This window comes from Gekko japonicus, unplaced genomic scaffold (assembly GCF_001447785.1).
Source record: "Gekko japonicus isolate JY-2015 unplaced genomic scaffold, Gekko_japonicus_V1.1 scaffold315, whole genome shotgun sequence".
Taxonomy (NCBI): Eukaryota; Metazoa; Chordata; class Lepidosauria; order Squamata; family Gekkonidae; genus Gekko; species Gekko japonicus.
Window position 1 is genome coordinate 245,341 of NW_015160844.1, and position 17,370 is coordinate 262,710.

Genomic DNA, 17,370 nt, shown 5'->3' on the forward strand with positions numbered 1-17,370 from the left:
ACCCCCCAAATCTCCAGGTATTTCCCAACCTGTAGCTGGCAACCCTAAGTCTTCCTCTGCATTAGCGCCTGTGTGGGAGATCTGCAGAAACTACCTCTCACAGCTAGCACCTACTATCAATTTTTGCTACATGAGAGTTCTTTCTTAAAAGAAAGTGTTACCCAGGGGTTGTTTCCTGTCGGAGCGCTCCGGAGCAGCACTCCAGCAGTAACGAGTCCAGGACCTGCCCCCTCCTGAGGGGGGAGAATTGAATGCCTGGCTTCCCTGCGCAATCTTCTCCGAGTGCCCTGGAACCGCAGGTCACTCGGAGAAGATCGCGCAGGAAAGCCAGGCATGTCTGCTGGGCTCCAGGCTGGCTGGAGACAGGAAGGGAAACCGGGCAGACATGCCCTCCTTTCCTCCTGAGCCGCTCCGCTTTTGCAGAGACTGGGGTTTTTTGCAGAGACTGGGGGAGATTTAAATGCCTGGCTTCCCTGTGCAATATTCTCCGAGTGCTCTGCAGCCACGGGGCACTCAGAGAAGTTCGTGCAGGGAAGCCAGGCATGTCTGCTGGGCTCCCCTTCCTGTCTCCACCCAGCCCAGGCTGGCTGGAGACAGGAAGGGAAGCCGTGCAGACATGCTCTCCTTTCCCCGAGCCGCTCCGCTTTTGGGGGGGTGGGATTTAAATGCCTGGCTTCCTGCCAAGGCGGGCTGGGGGGGGAAGCGAAGTGAGAGGGGGTTTAAAGTTTAAACCTCTTCTCTCTCAAGTCGCACAGCAACAGCGGCACATTGTTTCCATTGTATTCTATGGGGCCATAGAATACAATGGATTGACCCTGCCGCCCCTGTGGCGCAACTCTAGAGGGAAGGGGTTTAAACTTTAAACCCCTTTTCTCTTCGCTTCCCCACACCCTGCCTTTGCAGGCCGGCTGGGGAAGGGAAGGGGTGGCTTTTGAAGATGCCTCCCCCCTTTTTTTGCTTCCCCTTCTGACACACTTCCGGTGATGTCAGGGGCGTGGCATATGCTAATGATTATGCTAATAGCAGGTATGCTAATAAGCTCCTGCACCTCTTTTTCTACGAAATGACCCCTGGTGTTACCAATTATTGAGCAGTCCTGATTTGCATTTTTGTAGTCAGTTGAGGATAGATTGCAAACAATAGAGTCCGATAGCACAAAGTTATTGATATAAAAATAGTTGGTAACACATGTACACTTCCAGAATTAGCCTTACAATTATTTGAAATATTGTGTCACTTTCCCTAGTTCTGTCCTTGAGTAAGTCTTAATTGTGGCCTTGTTGCATTTCAGCCTTCTGAGATAGAAATGGAGTCTCAGGTGCATCTGTATGGCCACACTGCAGAGATCACCACTTTGTTTGTTTGCAAGCCCTACAGTATAATGATAAGCGTAAGCGAAGATGGGACCTGCATTGTATGGGATTTGAACAGGTATGGACACTTCCAGATATTTCCTTCTACCATCTCAACAGCACCTAGCCGCAACATTATAAAGTTTGAAATATAATTTAGGAGTGTTTTATGTGCTCCAGTAACTGTACAAGTATGGTAGGAAAGTTCTAAACTGTGTGTATGTGTCCCACCCATTCAGCCCCTAGCACTTTGGCACTACATAAAAGTACACTTTTATTCACTGCCACAGGAAGTATTCACTGCCACAGGAAGTGGTGGCAGCTACAAGCATGGACGGCTTTAAAAGGGAATTAGATAAGCATATGGAGCAGAGGTCCATCATTGGCTATTAGCCACAAGGTATAGATAGGGGCTCTGGGGCAAGTGATGCTCTGTCTTCTTGGTGCTAGGGGGGGTCAACAGTGGGAGGGCTTCTAGTGTCGTGGCCCCACTGGTGGACCTCCTGATGGCACCTGGTATTTCTGGCCACTGTGTGACACAGAGTGTTGGACTGGATGGGCCTTTGGCCTGATCCAACATTGGCGTCTCTTATGTTCTTATGCACAGCAGTAATAATATTAAAATCAGTTAATAACATTGATTTAAATAAAATGTTACTTAAAAAGAACAATTCTGATGGATGTTGAAAACTCATATTAAGATTGCTGAACTGATTCTTACAGGCTCTGCTATGTGCAAAGTCTGGCTGGGCACAAGAGTCCTGTTACCGCTGTGTCTGCTAGTGAAACAACAGGTGACATTGCAACGGTTTGTGATTCAGGTGGGTGCCTTGTCAAAAATCAGCAACGTGGTCTTGTAGCCATCATTATTTATTTATTTATTTATTTGGATTTCTATCCCGCCCTCCCCGAAGGCTCAGGGCGGCTAACAGGGCACAATGCCAGGTAATAACAATGAAACGGTATAAAATGTTAAATTACAATAGACAATTAATAAACAAGTAAATAAACATCATAAAAACATTTCCGGTGCTCCTCTATTCAGTTCCAGATGTTAAGATTTTAAGACCAAGATGGTGTTCTCAGTGGCATAGCTAGACAACCACAGCAGTGCAAATCCCGCTGCCCTTCCGTCCCCTAAACACGTCCCGTTCCCTCCAAAGATGCCCGCACCAGCGGTAGCAATATGCAGAAATCATAGGGCGTTGATGGAACAATGATGGTGAAACAATGATGGCGGCGGCTCCTATTCGAAAGCCTGGCGGAAGAGCTCTGTCTTACAGGCCCTGCGGAACTGTACTAGGTCCCGCAGAGCCCGGATCTCCCCTGGGAGCTCATTCCACCAGATAGGAGCCACCACCGAAAACGCCCTAGCCCTGGTTATCGCAAATTTGAGGGGCTCGTTCACACTTTAGCCATGTTTCTGGCTTGCTGTGGTGTGTTCCTCTCAGACCATCCTGGAAACAAGTCTGCTGCATAAAGTATCAGGTGGTTCTCATACTACAAGAGAGTCTCTGTCTGCTTAGGTGAATTGTTTGTCATATTTGATTCTTATACGTGCATCTGAAAACAGTACAGATCAGTAGGAGGTACAAAATATGGCAAGATTAGTCTTCTGTTTTGTTACAGCTGCTGATGGTTCAGGCATGTGTATACTGCACAGAAATCTCCACTGGGCTAAGAGCAAAGGAAAACAAGTTGCCTTATAATGCAAACAACCGAAATAATGCCAGAAATAAAATGGCAGAATCAGAAAGCATTTTGAATCTGTTAACTAGCAGAATGTCAAACTGTTGTGATTACTCAAATCTCTATCCAGTTCTTATTTTCAGTCCATAGGTATAAGCTTCCATTGTGAACAAAAACTAACAAGTTAGAGGCTGAGAGGCATATGCCAGACTGGCCCAATAAAAGTCGACAGGATCCAAGACCCCTTTTGTGTGTCTGGCGCTTCTTACATAAACTGAGGGGTTGCCATCAGTGCTCTTTTCATCTGCAAGCCATCACTCTGCACTGACTCTCACCCTGAAGGGGTGCCCTGACATTTAAGTGTGGGTTGGGGAGAGAGGCTGTGGTGGGATTGAGTACCCGAAGAGTGCAGTGTGTACACCTAGAACACGATGTGGGCCTTGGAACCCTTGCCATTATGTTTACGCAAGCTCTTGGGTGAAATGTGAGCATATTATAGAGGCTGTGGAGAGCAAGGGAGAAGGAGGGAGGGAATGATCTTGTGGCCTGTCAAAGATTTAGCACTTTAACAAGCTCTTAAGGGATTTGAATTCTCTGATGTTAGCTATGATCAGCTCTCTTATCCAAGAGATCAGAGTATCTTGCCATACTCTTACTCAGCATATTGTATCATGTATCATAAAATCTCCGGGGGGGGGGGGGGGGAGCACAACCTGCTTCCGTTAAAATTATCTGCTTCTTGCCTCCTGGCACTAAATAATTGGCTGCATGGAGATTGCATAAAAGTGTTCATTAACTACAGCTGGAAAAAAACAGATAGCATTGATGTTCCCACTGTGTCTGGAGTTATTACATACACAGTGCAGGTGTTTCTAAAGAAGGACCCAGCAGAAAGTTTGGATTATTTGTACCTATTTGTAGGTTACAGCAAGTCCCTAGAGACTGACATGATTTCTCAGCAAGTCTCTAATACCCTAGAGAGACTGAATGAACAAAATGCTGCCATTCATTTCTGTTCTGTATCATTTATTCTTTCCTTGTTCACTGGAAAGGTTATGGATTTGTGTCAGACACTGAAGTCCTTTTTACTTATCAATGGAAGTGGCTCCTCCTCTCCCTGCTTTCTGACAGTTTGTCAGGAATCTAGCATACATCTTCATGCCTGTCTGAATTGGGCTTCTTTTGGATCCTGTAGTAAATTCCATGACTTTGCAAAATCACAGTATACAGATATTGCCTTCTGTGAGGAGCCTCATCTGAAGCTCAGCTTTTGTTTCTAGTTACTGACTTTACAGACTACTGCAAAATATCTAGGAAACATAACTGCATTGCTGAGCAGACCAAATTCCAGTTTAGATTAGTACTCTGTATCCAGCCACACACCTCTAGGAAGCTTGTAATCACGGTGTGATGATGATCATAAGTCCTTCCCTGTCATCTGCCTTCATTATCTGGTAATCAAAGCTATATTTCTTTTGAATGTGGCTCTGACCTGGATAGCTCAGGCGAGCCTGATCTCGTCAGATCTCAGAAGCTAAGCAGAGCTGACCCTGGCAGTAATTTGGATGGGAGACCTCCAGAGAATACCGGGGCTGGGAGGCCAGAGGCAGGCTACCAAGCCACATTCTCTGGAATGTCCTCCATGCCCCAGCAGGAGTCGCCAGAGGTCGCCGTGACTTACAGGCACAGGCACACACACCACACATACATGGAAAAATACAAAAAGAAAAAGAATGTGGCGGGTCAATGCTGTCTTTTAATTTAGTAAAGTAGTGGTCAAATGTTCCATGTTGTCAGTATGTACATTATGGAACAGGCTTCATATATCTTACTCTTTCTTTATCTCCATCTTGGTGCTGTGCTTACAAGGGTGGTAGGGAGGATGTTTCAGTATACTGGTGATGTAGTATGACTGTGAAACTGTGACTGAGTAAACCTTCTCTGAGCTTGAGACATTTTGCCAGAAGTTCTATTCTTTAAGTTTTCAAGGGGAAAAGATGCCTTTTTTCCCCAGAGCATCCCTTAGCTCAGTTCGGACAAGTCAGCAACACTGACTGGACAGTTTGCCCTGGTTCTGCATTCTTTCCATTAACTGTGAGCTGATTGGTAACAGTGAGCTGTTGTGTCTTGCCTGTTTGTACTGGGTTTACAGTGAAAATATTGGAGATTTCTGATGTTAGGGCTATTTAAGTGGCTTCTCTGTCTTTCAAATGGCATAACTCTTCAGTATATTTCAGGAAGGATTTTGCAGATGGATTCTGGATCAAATAACTCTGAACTCTCCCTAGAAGCTAAAATGACTAAACTGAGACTATCATATTTTGGCCACATGATGAGAAGGCAAGAGTCACTAGAATAGACAGTAATGCTAGGAAAAGTCGAAGGCAGCAGGAAAAGAGGGAAGATCAAACATGAGATGGATGGACTCAATCAAAGAAGCCACGGCCCTCAGTTTGCAAGACTTGAGCAAGGCTATTAACAAATAGGACGTCTTGTAGATCATTAATTCATAAAGTCACTGTAAATCGGAAGCGGCTTGATGACACTTAACATACAAGCACACAATGCAGAGTTGGAAAAGGTACAGAAGAGGGCAACCAAGGGATTAAGGGGTTAGGGTACCTATCCTATGAGGAAAGGATGAAGAGTCTGAGACGTTTCAGTTTAGAAGAGAGATGATTAAGGGGGGGGGCATGATACAGGGTTATAAATTATGCCAAGGGTAGAGGGTATGAACAGAGGGTACTTTTTCTCTCAAAATGCTAGAACTCAAGGGCATCCATGATGTTGATGGGGGGGTAGATTCAGGATGGACAAAAGGAAATACTTCTTTACACAATGATTAAAATGTGGAATTCATTGCCAGAGAATGTGGCCACATACATAGACAGATTTAAAAGAGGATTAGACAGATACATTGATGCCGGGACTATCAGTGGCTACTAGCTATGGTGATTAAAGGGTACCTCCACATTCAGGGGCAGTAAACCTTTGAATATCAGTGCCAGGAGGCAACATCAGAGGAAGGCCTTGGCCTTTATGCCTTGTTGTTGGCGCTCTCTAGTTAACTGGTCGGCCACTGTGTAAGACGGGGTACTGGACTAGATGGACTACTGGTCTGATCCTGCAGGTCTCTTCTTATGTTCTATTCTCCAATATCTTGTTGGTGAGTTTTTACTGCAATGGTCTTTTTGTGTAGCATATGTTGTTTCATCTTCTGTTGTGGTGATTTGGCTAATGCAGTGATCTTTTGTATTTCAGTTGGAGGTGGCAGTGATCTTAGGCTTTGGACCGTGAATGGTGATCTTGTGGGACATGTGCACTGCAGGGAGATTATATGCTCTGTTGCTTTCTCAAACCAGCCTGAAGGAGTCTCCATCAATGTGATTGCTGGAGGACTAGAAAATGGTGTTGTAAGGTGAGTGGATATACCAGACAATCTTCATTTTTGGATATGTTCCTTGTATAAGTTAAAGTGCACATTTTCTGAAAATGCATACTATACTTTTTATTTCCTAACATCTGCTGTTAAGCTGTGAAAGGTTTATTTCTGTGGAGCAGTGGGAGCTACTTTCTTCATTGCTGTGATCTGCTTTTATAGGGTACAAGCTCTTGCTTCAGATGGGGTATTGTTATAGATGAAAGGCCTGCTTTTGTATGTCTGTGAGAGAGAGAGAAATGGGGAGGCTTGTTGCCTTAATGCCTGGTTGTTGCCTTCCTAGAAGCATCCAACTGCCAGGGTTGAAACTGAACCCTGGTTACATGCCCTTTGGTCTGATCCAGTAGGACTGTTCTTATGTATATGACAGTCACACCTAAAAATATACACATCTGCTAAAGTAGTGCTAGCCATGCTTCTTGAGGGCTTTCTTTGATTTTTCTGGGATACAGCTTGAAGCCCTATGAAAACCTGCAACACTAGTTAGCTCAAAGACAGAGAGGATTTAAAAGTTAAATGAATATGTGTTTAGGTGGTCACTTCCAACTGTATTAAAAAAAACTATGCTCTCTTAGTAGGTTATGTATTATTCTTTCTATCTTCTTTTTCTTAGGCTGTGGAGCACATGGGATTTGAAACCTGTGCGGGAAATTACATTTCCGAAATCAAATAAACCTATTGTGAGGTAAAAAAAAAACACGCTTCATTTTGTAGTGCATGAAACTAACAAATTTTACCTCGGGGGGGTGTAACATTCTTTATTGTTAGAATTCATTTTACAGATAGATTTGGTCCAAATTGAATGAGGGGCCAGAAGAGCTATGGATGGCTCTTCCAAGCAGTTTTCATTGATAGCCACTGGGACAATACCCCATGTTTGAATTTGGGCCACTGCACTGCATGGGGGAGGGAGCTGCATCTGGCCCCCTTTGAAGGGAAAATATGCAGGCAACCCCCAGCAAGTTAAATTGGAAATCTGGGTGGCTATTTCAGGTCAAGAAAACATTGTATGACAGAGTTAATCCCCTCAATCTGAAGAGGCTAGGGTAGTAACTGCTATTTACCAGTAAAAATATGATTGGAAAATCCATTCACGGATCTCATCTAGATTGACCCTCAGTGGTTTCTGTTTTGTATTTCAAAATCCAATAATGGCACTTAAAATGTCTTGCTGCCACTGGCAAAGGTTTAGCTGTCCCCGCAATGTCTAACATACAGCCCAGTAACTTTAGGAATAATGGTCTCCTTTTTAGCTAAGGATGTGTTCTGGTGTACCTTTTTGTAAAGCAGGGCAGTGCTGATTCTTGTATTTTCCTTTGTAATGTAATTGCTGCTTTCATTTAGTCAGGTACTGTGCTGCATTGGTAATGTTTTAAGTAGGAAGACTATGTAGGATGAGCAGATAACATGGTTGATTCCATGTCTGTGTGTAGGAGGAATAAATACCATGATTTCATTGAAATTTAATGGGGGGAAATCTGGCTAAATGCCGCATGAGGACAGCAAGAAGATGAAAGTACATAGATGCCATAGAATCAAAGTAAAGCAAGCATGGTTTGGCTGTGATACATGCCAGTTTTCCTTGGGACACATTCTGGAGGATCAGCTAACACTGTGCATTCTGTGTGAAATGAAAGCTAAACTGATCTCTGTAGCACAGGTTACTGTATTATGCCCCCTCCCCCTTTTAATATGCATCCGTAAACTTGTAAGTGTATACGGTATCTGGAGATGGGACAGATTTTCCCCCCCTTTTCATTCTTTACAGCCTTACATTTTCCTGTGACGGCCATCACTTGTACACAGCCAATAACGAAGGAACTGTGATAGCTTGGTGTCGCAAGGACCAACAGCGCTTGAAGCTCCCCATGTTCTACTCCTTCCTCAGCAGCTATGCAGCAGGCTGATGGCTCTTCATGCTCCTCTGTCTCGACTACTTTTGAAGCACTTTAAATCCAGAGTAGATTGTAGACCTCTCTGGTTTAACTGGATTTTGAAATGCATTGAGCGTCTTTCTGACATGTGAGTAGATCAGAGATACATCGGTGAAAGGCTGCTATGTATGCTCACGCACCACATTTTCCAACCATATCATCATGGATATAAGGAAGCTCTGGTCCTGCGTCTCTTGGTACCAGCAGAGTGGTAGATTTGCTCATTAAGAAATCTAAATGCTGCAACACATAATGTAAAATATTTTTATGGATCATTTCATGGACCCCCATATTCCAAATCTTGAAGCACTAGTGGTGACTTTTGCTCCTTTGTGTTGTACAAATAAAAAATAGCATTAAAATACATCAAAGGTTTATAAAAAAAAGAAACTGGTCAGTGTTTGTGTGTAACTTATTGGTAGATTATAGTACACTTTACTCTAGGAAAAAATGCAACTCCCATCACTGTTTTAAAAACCAAGGACTCAAAACTGCTTTTTTGATGAAGCACATTAATTCAGTAGGTGCTTTTGCACCATCACTGTTTCTAATTTATAATGGACCATTAATACGTAATGAGTTATAGTAAAACTTGTGACGATATGAAACAATAGTCAAACCAGGTTTTTAAATTAAGGGATATGTGATACAAAGTATTCCGAAGCTGGGAGAATAAAAATATTGCAGTTTACATATGAGAGGTCAAGAAACAAATGTGCTTCCATGTCTCATGCAAGAATTATGAAAGAACTAAGGCAGTTTGACTAATGTTTTGTGCAAGTCAGCTTAAGAGTATTATATAGCTATGGAGCCCTGTTTCATAATTTAAAATTAACCAGTAGTGAAACCAGCTACTTCTGAACACGCATCCCCACTTTGCCAAGGTTATTGTTTTAGCAATAGAATAACTTCATGGCTGTCTTGAATGGGAAAAATTACATCATCCCAAACTTTCAGAGAGATATATTTATACAGAAGCTATAGGGAAAAAAAACATGTTTCATATTCTATTTTTACATTTGGATCTCACTTTTGATATTATGTATGTCTTGGGAAAAACCGTTCCATGAAAACTGTAACTCATCACCTGATATGCAGTCTGGACCCTTCTCATGACCGTTTTAGTTTAAAACTGAAGTTTTTCAGAAATCTTTCCAAATCACTTATTGTTTAAAAAACCCATCAAACCTGAACTGTTGTGTGAATGTATGCACTTTGTTCTCAGTCAATACTCCGGAGTCTTACATGTAGTTCCATTACAGCCAGCAAGTCTTTGCATATGAATCTTCAAAGGAAGGTGTTCTGAGGCATGTTTTAATCACAGTTATGATTGTGGGGGGGAATAGTAAATGGGTATGTACTCTGTTTTGTACACTTTTATCTTTCCACTGTTCTGGGAACATTTCATTTGCGCCTACTAGTTTGGTGTAGTGGTTAAGTGCACGGCCTCTAATCTGGGAGAACTGGGTTTGATTCCCCACTCCTCCACTTGCACCTGCTGGATGACCTTGGGCAAGCCATAGTTCTGGCACAGCTGTTCTTGAAAAAGAGCAGTTTCTGTCAGAGCTCCCTCAGCCCCACCTACCTCACAGGGTGTCTGTTGTGGGGAGGGGAAGGGAAAGGGGTTTGTAAACCGCTCTGAGACTCCTTTGGGTAGGGAAGGGCGGGGTATAAATCCAATCTCCTATTCTCTTCTTCTTCTTCTTCTTCTTCTACACTGGGATATGAAATGTTGCTTATGGAGTCTTATTTTTAAGGGTAGAAATTGTTATGAATTTTCAATATGCAATGTAGCTGGCCTTGTAATTTACAATGCAGTATTTTTATGCACATATGTAAAGTTTTGGACAGATTATTTATTCAGCACAATAACCTTGTTCTGGAACCTTTAAGAACACCTCATGAAAATTATGCATATCATACTGAATATCCCTGTAAATCATCCCTTTATATGCACTGCACCTATACTGTTGGGCAATAAAGCATTTATTTCATACAAATATAGATCAGGCATTAATTTTATGCAGATAAAAACTTGTTTATATACAATGTATAATTTTAAGGCATGTTTTCATTTTCAAAACTTCCATCGTATATCTGAGGGTTTTTTTTGCTTACATTTGCTCTAGATGCATAAAAGAAATTGTCTAGAAAATGACTAGAAAATTTCAGTTCCTGCCAGAATCACTGGACAAACTTCTTCAGTTCACTGAACAGTTCCTGCCATTAATTTCTGCCAGTTCCTTCACACACACACACACGATACTTGGAGATGCTTCAAGTTGTAGTATTAGTTGGATGTGCCTCTACCTTTTACCACTGCAGGGAAAAGCAGCTTGGGGTTGTAAGTGGTTTGGAGCTGAGAAGTGGTTAGCAGGGAGAAGGCTAAACATGCCTTGCTGCTGCTGTTTTGTTCTAAACCCCCCCCAAAAAAATGCTTTATTATCTTAAAAGGCTCTGGGATGCTGTTGCACATGTGTAGCAGGTAGGAAAGTCCCTTAAACTTGCCTCCATGTGGCTTATAATTGAGATCTAGAGAGGCAATGTACTGCTGTGCCAGATCTGGACAAGACCCTGATTCTGAAAGAGGGCTTACCAGTTAACTCTATTTCCCGTCCATGGAATCTCCTGGAATTGGACCATTATCTTGTTTAAGAAAAGAGATTTTAAATGCCTGGAAAACTTGGCACAGCCAGTTGCTTACAAGGGTTTTGAATAACACCAGTTAAAAATAAAAATGCTTTTAGACTGACACTATTTAAATGTTTTGCCTTTTATAGCAGCGGCGCCTTCAAGCAGAGAGCTTTGCAGACAGTCGCTAATGAGAATGTGAGGATGCTGGTAATTTTAAAAATGATTTGCACTTGCAAATATGCACAGTAAAATAGAAAAATTACCACATTTCTTCCTTTATAGTAATGTAGTGATGCACAGACATATCCATGCCTTGTGTGATGCTAAGAAACTGCTGCCTGAATCCTGTTTCAGCATAGCTGTTGCTTGAGAGAAATCCAAAATTGGTAACCATTTCTGTTGTTGTTGGTTCAACATCTGTTTTAGCCGTATGTAAATGTTAAGGTCAGGGCTTTTTTTGTAGAAAAAGCCCAGCAGGAACTCATTAGCATAATAGGCCACACCCAAGAGTAGAAACTCATTAGCATATTAGGCCACACTCCTGACAGCACAGCTCATTAGCATATTAGGCCGCACCCCCATGTTACCAGAAGTGTGGTCATCCAGCCACACCCACCTTTTGCTTCTTATTCTGTTTACCTTGTTTGTTGTCAAAACCCAGAGCTTTTTTTGTAGCAGGAACTTCTTTGCATGTTAGGCCACACACCCCTAATGTAGCCAATCCTAATGAGTTTCTGCTCTTGGGTGTGGCCTATTACGCTAATGAGTTCCTGCTGGGCGTGGCCAACTCGGGAGCCAGCTGGAACTCCGTTCCTGTGCGTTCCTGCCCAAAAATAGCCCTGGCTAAGGTACATATAAACATGTAGAAAAAGTGCAGTTGGTGAGCTCTGAAGGGGAATCGCCCTCCTCTAATCACATGTACATCTTCCCCAGGATTCATGTTGGAAGTTTCCCACAGATGCGAACTGAAGGGCTGGCAGCTGTGATGTCAAGATGTCCTTTTCTCCATCTCCCTTTATTCCCAGAGCAGTTTTACAAACTTTAAATAGTTGGTTTCCTCATCGAAAATATCAATAACAAATTGCCAAATGTGCTTGTAATTCTATACAAGAAGCACCTTAAAAATGGAAAGTAGATGGGACATGCAAGAATGAGGACTGAAGGAGTGCTGGAATCTTTGATGTGTTCCTCTCATAAAGAGTAGCTGAGAGGAAGCCAGGCTGACACCTCAGAAAAATTGCTGGCAACTACTCTCTTAATCTAGAGCTGCGTTGGCTCAAGTGGTTAAGACACTAAACTGCAGGCTGTGGAAGGTCCGCAAGACGGAGTGAGCTCCCGTCTCTAGTTCCAGCTCCTGCCAACCTAGCAGTTCGAAAGCAAGAAATTGCAAGTAGATAAATAGGGACCACTTTGGTGGGAAGGTAACAGCGTTCCGTGCACCTTGGTGTTTAGTCATGCCGGCCACATGACCACGGAAACGTCTTCGGACAGCGCTGAAACGGAGATGAGCACTGCAACCCTAGAGTTGGATTCGACTGGCTTTCGAGCAAGGGAACCTTTACCTTTACTCTCTTAATCTGTGTTTTACTACACAAAGTTTACTGTTTAGGCTAGATCAGCATTTATACGTAATGCCACAGTTAGACCTATTAAGTTAACAAACATCTCTAGGGCAAACATTAAGTAAGATAAGCAAGGCAACAGCAGATGGCATATAAAGCGGTTCACTAAGGATAAATCATGTCAGATTCATGCCCTTTTCTATAAGGGTAGCAAGAGTGCAGCAGATCTTATTGGTTTAGATTTTCATTTTAGTAAACTGCTGAATGTAGCACTACATGGGAGATGGCTATTCTGTCTGTCCCAATTTAAGTATCAACAAATGTTCTGAGGTGGGGGGTGGTGAGAACTTTTTAAAAAAGATGAAAGGCATGACTTTGAGCTAGAGAAGTAAATGGTCTTGTTCATTAACAATCTGGTAGGAAAATGGAGTTCTATGGAACCATATCATACAAATTATGAGGTATTACAAATCCAGAGGACTGAAAACTGAAGAAAATGATAGCCTGAACAACAGGAGTAACAGAAATCTGATACAACAAATTGGTTGAAGGTATATACTGCTTTGGTGGACAAATAAGAGCTTAGCTAGGTGATACACGTGACACTGGTCGGGCCAGGGATCCTCCAACCTGACTTCTATTGTGTAATACCAGGGACCTAACATTCCCAAGTGCTGCAGAGTCCCATAGAGGGGCCAAGAGACACACACACACCCAGTGACCATATCAATTCAGGAAGAAATTGTCCAGGAGTAAAGGCTGAAGCCCCTCCTCCTGTGCTGTGCTTGTGAGGTGAATCTGGCTCCACGGAGCTTGGGAACATTAGTTCCCTGGTGTTATATGTGACAGGAGTTGGGTCCAGGGGAGGGGTGCCACTGGCCCCACACGTATTGTCTAGTTCAACCCCAAAAATGTTGTTTGCTTGGACTGAAAGTTGAGAGGACAAGAGACTTGTGATACTGATTAATCACTTTGTGACTAAATCCAAGAATCATGTTTTTCAATATTTTTAAACTGGATCGAAGTAATATTTCTGGGGATCCATGAGGTTGCCCATTCTTACTGAAACCTATCTGGATGGCGACTTGAGGGTACCAGGCATGTTGGTAGGGGATAGTGGTAAAGAAAGGTGATTGAGTAACTTGGAAAAACATGGTAAGGTCAAAGTCACTGAATATGTTAGTTCTAGACTGTGGTTCTTTTTTTCAGACTGTCTTCATACCATGTAGCTGCAATTCTGAAAAAGATTCCTTTTCCCCTTCGTGCCATTTTTATCTTGATAATGCCACACACATCCCCAGCTAGTTGTAAAAAAAATGCTGAGGAAGTCATATGGGTGAAAGGTCTGAAAGGTTTGAGAAGTGCTGCTGAGAAATCCATTATAGATATAAAAAGAACAAGGGGGTAGCACCAAATAGCAAAATCAACAAACTGGTGAAACTGAAAAGATACTGTGAGAATTTTTTTATTAGCAAAGTAACTGAGAAAGCGTTGTATACTGAGTAGAATGCAGTGTTCTTCATCTGAAGCAACTGTTCATTGCTACTGCACAGAAAGGGTTCTTCCGTGAGAGATTAAGTTAAATACATTATGACAGCAGGACCAGCTGAAGACACTTCAGTACCTAAGGTGTAAAACCCAAATGCTATTTGCGACATGATCCAAGGACACTCTGGTCTTTCTGCACTCTGCAGTGGGTCTTGCTTCTTGTTGGGTTATGCCATACAGCTCAGAACAGTCTCCCATTATTCCACTCTTAATTGAACCCTAAACCTGCCATATGAAACAACCACTTTGTTTCAAGGTAGGGTTGTCTTTGGATTCCAGTCTATTGTCATAATTGGTTTGTCTGATAGTATCTATATATCTAATAGCAATGTGTGGCCCTTGTGATGGGCAGTAAATTGTTAATGCTGTAACCTGGTCTGAGAACCTTGAGTGATGGGATTCAAACAGAATTCTACAGTTGAGAGTGGCAGTTAAGAATGACACTTGGCAATGAAAGGAAGTTAAGCAGAGGGAGAGGATCAAGAGGGATCTTGAGTTAGGGAAGTGGGATTAGTGGCCCTTCCCTGAGGGAAATAGCTCCTAGTAAAGGGGGTGATCCCTATCAAGTCTGAGGTAAATAGCTCTTAGTAAAAGGGGGTGATCCCTATCAAGTGGCTAAGAGATATTGGAATTTGTGTGAATGGTCCTGCCTTTACCAAATTAAGTATCTTTGAAACAAAGAAGTTTATGCTTGTTTATTTAAGAAGAGACTGCCAAGAAAACTCTCCCTTCAGTTTTAAAGACCTGTCTGTATAACTAAATAGCTATTTGTTTGTGACAAACTATCTATTGTTTATACTTATACAAAATTACCTCATTCCTGTTGCCTGTTCACCTTCTAAGTCCTAAAGCTGACACCTACCTGACCCTTTCCCCTCAAAAGTGAAGTAAAACAGTTTTAGTTTTGAATTACCATCAGCCCCTCATGTGCTGTTATCAGACAAAGAAAAAAAATAAGGATTTTAATCAGTCCCTCTGTGTGTGTGTGTGTGTAAAAATTTAAACAACTGGGTGGGACAGACAGAGAAACAAAGAAGAAAGAAAAGGGCCTGCTCAGCCAAGAAAAAGATAAGGAAACAAAAGGGTAAATGTTATACCCCCCATCTGTGGATATCTAAATCTGCGGATCAGGGCCACACCAGTGCTAAACAGATTTTCCTACAAACTTGGGGGACCTCCAGGTATGCAGAAAAATCTGAAATCTAAACAAAAATATATTGGTGTCATTAAATCCCCCCCCCCAAAAAAAAAATAACAGAGCATTGTCTGTTCCAGTGTTCCCTCTAAGCTGAGTTAGTGTGAGCTGGCTCAGTTTTTTAGCCTCCAGTTCACACATTTTTGTCTTAGCTCAGGAAGGATGGCTCCAGAGCAAACTAATTTATGCAGTAGCCAAATTGTTCGCTCACAACTTTAATACCAGTAACTCACAACATACAATTTTTGCTCACAAGACCCCACAGCTTAGAGGGAACATTTACGCATGTACATATAATACACCGTGAATCTGCGATAGCCACTGGAAGCAGTTCTCGGCCTGGTGGACTGGGAGCCATTCTGGGCCTGGCTGCAGCTGTGGTGGCCATTGGGAACCACTCTGGCCCCAGCCAATGCCGGGAACCACTCCAGGCCCAGCCAAGGGACACACCAGGAGCCGTTCCAGGCTTCGAGCAGCTCCCAGACACCAGCTCTCAGACACCACCGCTGCAACCAAGTTAAGTAGTAGGTTGTGGGGCTTGGAGCTGTATGAACTCAGTGAAGGTGGGAGGCAGGATCCCCCTGTGAGTCTTGTCCCCCCCCCGCTGCCCTCTACTGAGCCAGCAAGCCCATTCACTGAGCTAGCGAGGATGGTATTGAGTGGGGGGAAGTCCTTGTCCCCTGCCAAGCCAACCCACTGAACTGGCAATCAAGTGAATCAGGTGAGAATGTGCACAAGTCCTTGCTGCCCCCTCTGCCACCAAACTGGCAGCCAGGGAGACAGGTAGCAGCAATGGTGATGGGGGGTGGGTGGGAGCCATGCCGGCCCAGCAGTGGCAGCAATGTGGGGTATTGCAGGTCAGGTCCCCACTTGCTCGGTTATAATTAAGAATAGCATAATTTCATTATTGGGACTTATTATCTATCAGTACACCTAACAAAGGAGCTGTGGTGGCTCAAGTGGTTAAGACGCTGAACTGCAGCCTGTGGAAGGTCAGTAGTTCAGCGGTTCAAGACCCGGGTGCCGCAAGACAGGGTGAGCTCCTGTCTCTAGTTCCAGCTCCTGCCAACCTAGCAGTTCGAAAGCAAGAAATTGCAAGTAGATAAATAGGGACCACTTCGGTGGGAAGGTAACAGCGTTCCGTGCGCCTTGGCGTTTAGTCATGCCGGCCACATGACCACGGAAACGTCTTCGGACAGCGCTGGCTCTTCGGCTTTGAAATGGAGATGAGCACCGCAACCCTAGAGTCGGATTCGACTGGCTTTCGAGCAAGGGAACCTTTACCTTTACCTCTAACAAACCCTTCTATATAACAATGTGCATTTGCATGATAACGTGGGCATTAGTCCCTGCCCCCCCAGCCATCTTTGAAAATGGGCAGCGATGGCAGCACTTGCCTCCATTTTCTTTCCACTGCCAACAGCCGAACTGGATAACTGTTAAAAGTTTTTATCACTGCATCTAGAGTTGCTTAATGTTAAAATGTTACGAAGCACTTGTATTTGTTGACTCTGCCACTGTTTTCTGTAGCAGAAATGGAATGGACACACAGGCCGAGTGGGCAGGTTTGGAAGCTTTGTTTAATGTGTGTCCATCAGGTACTGTTTAGGAACACTCATCTCTTTCACACTTCTGTGCTCACTATGGGAACCACCTGTGTAGCTGTAGCAAACATGGTTCCTTCTTAAAGTGTGAAGCTGCTTACTCACCCTTCACTTGTCATGTTAAATTATATATTGAGAGTAGATGACCTTTCCCTATTTATCAGCTCTAAATTTGATAATGAAAAAAATCTCTCATAAATAAACTTTTCTGAACCACATGATCAGCTCTTCCTCAGTTTTCTTAAATTTCATGCATCAAAATGAATGTTGTCAACTGCTTTTAGAACCCAACAAAACAAGTGAAATAACTGTTCGTTTTTTAAACTGGATTTAATCCTGTGTTAGGTAAGGTTGCCAACCTCCAGGTCTTTTATTACAACTGATCCCCAGGTGACAGAGATCAGTTCACCTAG

The 17,370-nt window shown here is 43.1% G+C and overlaps 1 protein-coding gene across 1 annotated transcript in view; it reads left to right on the plus strand.

Annotated features, from left to right (window-relative positions):
• The window catches only part of LYST (lysosomal trafficking regulator), a 143,177-nt gene extending 133,284 nt beyond the window's left edge, over nucleotides 1-9,893 (plus strand). Inside the window, exons 47-51 of the mRNA XM_015419814.1 lie at nucleotides 1,292-1,431; nucleotides 2,076-2,173; nucleotides 6,303-6,459; nucleotides 7,094-7,165; nucleotides 8,249-9,893. Of these exons, the coding sequence (XP_015275300.1) occupies nucleotides 1,292-1,431; nucleotides 2,076-2,173; nucleotides 6,303-6,459; nucleotides 7,094-7,165; nucleotides 8,249-8,387 (606 nt within the window). The 3' untranslated portion in view covers nucleotides 8,388-9,893. The remainder of the gene's footprint in view (nucleotides 1-1,291; nucleotides 1,432-2,075; nucleotides 2,174-6,302; nucleotides 6,460-7,093; nucleotides 7,166-8,248) is intronic.
• Nucleotides 9,894-17,370: the final 7,477 nt, after the last annotated feature.